The sequence below is a fragment of the Entelurus aequoreus genome, linkage group LG13 (genome assembly GCF_033978785.1).
Source record: "Entelurus aequoreus isolate RoL-2023_Sb linkage group LG13, RoL_Eaeq_v1.1, whole genome shotgun sequence".
In the NCBI taxonomy this organism is placed as follows: Eukaryota; Metazoa; Chordata; class Actinopteri; order Syngnathiformes; family Syngnathidae; genus Entelurus; species Entelurus aequoreus.
The window spans coordinates 65,252,139-65,257,978 of NC_084743.1; the positions used below are offsets into that span (position 1 = coordinate 65,252,139).

The following is a 5,840-nucleotide window of genomic DNA, read 5'->3' on the forward strand; positions in this document are numbered from 1 at the left end:
CGACTGCAGCTGGTCGACAATTCTCTCAGCAACCTGACTTCGGTCCGCCTGCCAAGGTACGCCGCCAAAAAAACCTGCGGTGTGGTTAAAAAAAAAAAAAAAAAAAACGTGCCGACTTTTCTTCTGGTCAGGTGCAAAGTCCTCAACCTGCAGCGGAACCACCTGGTGTGTCTGCTCCACCTGCCAAAGCTGCCAGCTGTGGAGCAACTCTGTCTGGCCGAGAACGCCATCGCCTCTCTGGGGGGGCTGGACACTCTGAGGAACAGTCCTCTGCGCTCCCTCAACCTCGCCCTCAACCCGGTCGCCTTCGCTCAGGACTACCGCGCACAGTAAGCATCTCAACACTTACTCAACTGCAGAGAGTACCAGACAGGGACAAGGTGTGGACCAATGCAAATATGACGTCGTGTTTGGTTTAAACTGATAAGTTAGAGGAAATCAAATAATATTCATCACTTTCACTGAAGGTTAGATCCAGGGACCCTACAGGCACCACCTGTGGGGGCCCCCGTTTTGCATGATGTAAAATTATTTTAAAAAATTACATTTTGAAAATGCAAATGTTTTTTTGTTGAATTTGGAATTTAAAATAAATAATTGCTAATTCAAAATTTAATGTTTTTATTTTTATTTTTCGTAACTGTAAATTTAGCTTTTATAGTATTGCATTTGTTATTTAAAACATTTTTTTTTAAAGTTTGGAAAATGTTTTAGGTATGTTACATTTATTCCAAAACACATTTAAAAAATCTGTAAAACGCAAACTGTTCTATGTTAAAATTGTAATTTCCAAAACACATTTGAAAAAACTTAAAATGCAAATTTATGTTTTGATTAATTTTGTGTTTTTAAATAACATTTCAAATTAAACATTTCAGAAAATAGTGATTCTTTTAAATATGTTACATTTATGTAAAAACACAATTAAAAACAAAATGCAAATTTGTTTCTAAATGTTAAATTTGTTGTTTCAAAAACTAAATGTTTTTACAATTTAAATGCAAATTGATGTTTTACCTTTATTAACTTGTGTTGTTTGAAAATACAATAATTTTTAAATTCTAATTGTTTTAATTATATTACATTTTAAATAACATGTGTGAAATGCATGTTTTAACTGTTACATTTTTTAAATACTTTTTTTAATTTATGTTTTGATGATTTTACATTTGCTGTTTAAAACTTTTTTTTTAAAGGCACATTTTATTTTTTTTAATTTAAAAACACTAAGTAAAACACATTTTTAATGCTAATTTATGTATTCATTGTTATATTTGTTATTCAAAAATATTTTTTTTTACATTTCATAATGCAAATTTCTATTCTAATTATGTTAAACTTGCTATTCAAAAAAATGTTTAAACATTTCTAAATGCATATGTTATTTATGTTGAATTAGTTGTTTAAAAAGTTTAAATGTTGAAATCCTGATTTAAATTTAATTATGTTAAGTTTGTTATTTAAAAACACTTATTTGGACAATTCAAATGTATGTTTTAATTATGTTGCATTTATTTAAAAACATATTTAGAAAATAAATAAAAGGCAAATTTGGTTTGATTATTTCAAAACATTTTCGTTTTTGTTGCAGTATGTTAAATTTGTTATTTAAAAACACATAAACATTTTGAAAATGCTAATTCATGTTTCGTTACGTTTAAAACATACTTTAAATTAAATCAAATTAAAATGTGTTATTTATTTCAATACAACATTTTGAAAAAATGTAAATGCAAATTTATGTTATAATTACAGTATGTTAAATTCGTTATTTAAAAACACCAAATTTTACAATTTTGAAAATGCCAATTATGGTTTTAAATATGTCACATATATTTCAAAACACAAAAACATTTGCAAAATGCTAATTTGTTTAAAATATTTTTATGTAATTTCAAAACATAACCTTTTACATTTTTAAATGCAAATTTTTAATTATTACATTTGCTATTTAAATGGAAATGTGTTTAATTATGGTAAATTTGTTATTTAAAGCCTAAAATTGTTTTACATTTTATAATGTCAAATTTATGTTCGAATTATGTAAAATTTGTGATTTAAAAACACAATTGAAAAATTATTTAAATGCAAATTAATGTCTTATGTTGAATTATAATTTGTTTGGGGAAAATGGTAATTGATGTTTCAATTATGTTAAATTTGTTATTTTAAAAAAACTATTATCTTTTTAAATGCACATTCATATTTTAATCATGTTGTATTTGGTTTTAAAAAACTTTTTTTTTTACATTTTTAAATGCAAAAAAAAATGTGTCTCCCAAGTTTTGAACTGAACTCCTCGTTAACGCTGAGCCCGAAACCATTTATTCCTGCATTGACTCGCTGTAGCGACACCTACAGGAAAAAGCTGAAAGTGGGGTAAAAAAAACAATTAATAAGCTGCATATTCCATTTCGGCATTTTTTTGTACTACCTTTATTTACCCAAGGTAGTCCCATTGAGATGAAGAATATATTTAAAAAGTGTTAACTTCAGCTTCACAGATGGCGTTGCAACACCGCTTTCATGTTCACTCCCTGTCCTGCAGTGTTTTCTCCTGCTTGCCAAACCTTGAGATCCTGGATGGCGTCCCTAAACTGCCAGAAGACAATCTCCACACTGGATTTCATTTCCCACAAATCAGCAGAATGTGCAACATTTTGTGACTTTTTTTGTGCTCATTTCATCCAAGTTCTGTTCAAAAGTGGACTTTTTTTTAATTTTATTTTTTTTACCTTTAACATGCCACACTGTTGCCAAAAACTGACCCTATACCCCCAAAACACAGTAGCATAATACTGCAGTTTGCTGGGTGATGAAGCATTGATTGCCATGTCTTGTTTAAACATTTCATGCCGACAATAACAAAATGAGAATATGGGATTATGAAAATCATAAAATTGCTTGTGAGATCCACTCACGTCTGTCGAGCACACGGAGGTCAAAACCAGCGACTTCTTAGCACATATTGATTGAAAGCAGAGTGAAAATATTCTCGCCTGTGGAATTTATTCCAATATATATTTTGGCTTTAATATATTTTCATAAATCTAAGATTATAGTATATTGTAAAGTGAAAAAATGTGTTAAATGTGTTTTTTGAAAATAAACTATGAATACACATTTATGATTTATTTTTCTTACCCTCCTTATTGTTACATTTGATCACTTTTCTATAAGAAACTTGCACATGGAAGGAATGCATGCGTTGTTTGGTGGCGTCTTGGGTGCAATGTTCAGCATGAAGAAAACATGAATAAATCGTATTGATAAACGAGGTGAATAAATCCCCCAAAGGCTGCATATTCCATAGTGATGATACTGTCCATGAATACATGCCGTAATATTATTCTCTCAAATAAGTTCAATATTGTCTTGAATTGATAGTGCCTCCATTCTTTCCTGCTTTTACTCCTTGAAAAAAATGTGTGTCGTTTTATACCAAGCAAAAAATGTATCTGCTTTGAATTAAAACAAAAAGAATTTTAAACTAAAAAAAATTTTGGTTGTGATTAATTTTTAAGGGGTTAGAAAGAATGTTTTTTGGGTGCAAATGTTTTTTTTTGTGTTTACAATTCAACTTCCATCTTGTGTTGCAATGGAGACAATTGTGAGTCTTTTTGTACCCAACTAAAAAGAAAAAACATTTGCAAAAAAAAATGTCATTTACAAAATACAAAATATATAATAATTGATTACACAGCTTTATTTTTTTGGTTTCAAATTTTTTTTTTTTTTTTTTGCTATCAATTTTTTGGCTAAAATATTTTTTAGGGTACAAATATTTTTGGGGGGGATTAAAAATCATGTTGGGGTTCTTTTAGTTACATTTTTTATTATTTTGAAATCGTTTTTAGGGCAACAAATCTTTCTTTTGCTTACAAAAATGTTTGTTCTGGTTGCAAATATGTTTTCCTTTTTCAAATTGTAATTTTGGTTATACATATTTTTTTATTTTGTGAAAATTGTTTTGTTTTTGCTTAAAAATCATTTTTTTAGTCACAAATTTTTTTTAGGTTTGCAAATCTTTTTTTGTTTGTTTGAAATCGTTTAATTAACTTTAATTTGATTAAAAATCATTATTAGTTACAAATAAATATATATATACTGCATATATATATTTTTTGGTTACAAAATTTTTGTTTTCGTAAGAAATCGTTTTTTCTGGGTACAAATCTTTTTTGTGGTAAAAAATATTTTTGTTTTTGGTTAAAAATCTGTTTTTTAATCACAAATATTGTTTTTGGGTGAAATTTTTTTGTTGTTGCAAATCATTTATTGTTTGAAATATTTTATGGGGGTACAAATCTTTGTTTTGTTTACAAATATATATTTATATATTTTTTGATTTCAAATCATTTTTGGCTACGCATTTTTGGGGGGGATTTTTTTGGGGATGCAAATCCTTTTTTTTAATTACAAATCCTTTTTGGTTACTAATTATTTTCTTTGGGCTACAAAACATCATTTACAAGTAATTTTTTGGTTGCAAAAATCTTTTAAACCGTCTCTGGGTAACACATTTCTTTTTTTTAAATTACAAATCGTTTTGTTTCTTTGTTTGTTTTAAATAGGGCTGTCAAAATGAACGAGTTAAGTCTTATTAATGACTAATAAATATTGCATTAATCCTGAACAAAGGAACAAATAGAAATCTAGAGATAACTTTTTGTTTGTTTACGACTCAACTTCAATCTTGTGGGCGTGGCCTCCTCTGAACAATATGTTAAACGCCTTTTTATTGGTTACAATACGAGTGTGACTACGTACTTCTTCTGCCCCCAACACATTTGGTGGGAAAATACCAAAGACGAGGGTGGTTAATACTGACCAATAAAAATGAGAGTGGTTCATTCCGTAAAGGCTGCAAAAAGCCTCTTGTCATTGTCAGTCTGCCCTTACAACAACACTTGTTATTGGCCAATTCCATAAAGCTTGATGAATATTCATGTGTGCCTGCTGCTTATGCATCAGAGCGAGCAGAGAGCTGGGTCCCATTCCACTGAGGAGCGTTTAAAACGGGCACAAACTGCCACTTAGTGTACACGCCTCATTGGCAGGAAGGTAAACGTGTAAAAATGACCTGCAAACAAGCTGCTGGAAAAAGTAATCATCGTTTACATGCAGCCTGCTTTATATTTTAGCTACGATAATAATACGGATATGTCTGTAAAATGTACATGTTTTTGGGTAAGGTATAAATAAGTACAAATTCTTAACAAAATTGTTAGAATTAATAATTGTTTTTCTAACATTATATCAACGTGTAGCTCATTTTAGTTACGATTGATCAAAAAGATCACATACTTTAATAATTCAAGTAATTTATAATGTCATCTATTCATAATCAACCCTCTGAGGAATACATCATTTAACACCAGAATGAAAACATCTCTCAACTATTACATCATCACGTCATTACATCATACTGTGAGAAACACGTCGGCAAAATTGTCCCATCAACTTCCAAACCGTTAATATGACAAATTGTGATATTTTTCTTCAAAATGAGACACTGAAATGAGAAAATGCATGATTTTATTGTCTTACAGTTCAAACATGGAGTTATAATGGTAGTCAATGGGGACTTTTTTATCCTATTGTACTAAATTACTATTAAGTTTGGAAACTAAAACAGCAAAAAAAAAAAATTCAGCAAATGTAGTTTTATTACTAATCTTGTGTGTAGTCAACCCTTTAACAGTTAATATATGGAGGATTTCAAAATGTAAAAAATGACAATTAGATTAAACTGGCATTTAAATGGTAAAAAAAAAACATGACATGTTTGTTATTTTATTTAGGACTAAGGTATATTAAGATATTTGAGCAAATAAATG

General features: G+C 29.1%; 1 protein-coding gene across 1 annotated transcript in view; it reads left to right on the forward strand.

The window, feature by feature from the left end:
• The window catches only part of LOC133663951 (uncharacterized), a 13,497-nt gene extending 10,033 nt beyond the window's left edge, over positions 1–3,464 (forward strand). Inside the window, exons 4-6 of the mRNA XM_062068689.1 lie at positions 1–56; positions 132–329; positions 2,549–3,464. The exon at positions 1–56 is cut by the window's left edge and continues 221 nt beyond it. Of these exons, the coding sequence (XP_061924673.1) occupies positions 1–56; positions 132–329; positions 2,549–2,666 (372 nt within the window). The 3' untranslated portion in view covers positions 2,667–3,464. The remainder of the gene's footprint in view (positions 57–131; positions 330–2,548) is intronic.
• The last annotated feature ends 2,376 nt before the right edge of the window (positions 3,465–5,840 follow it).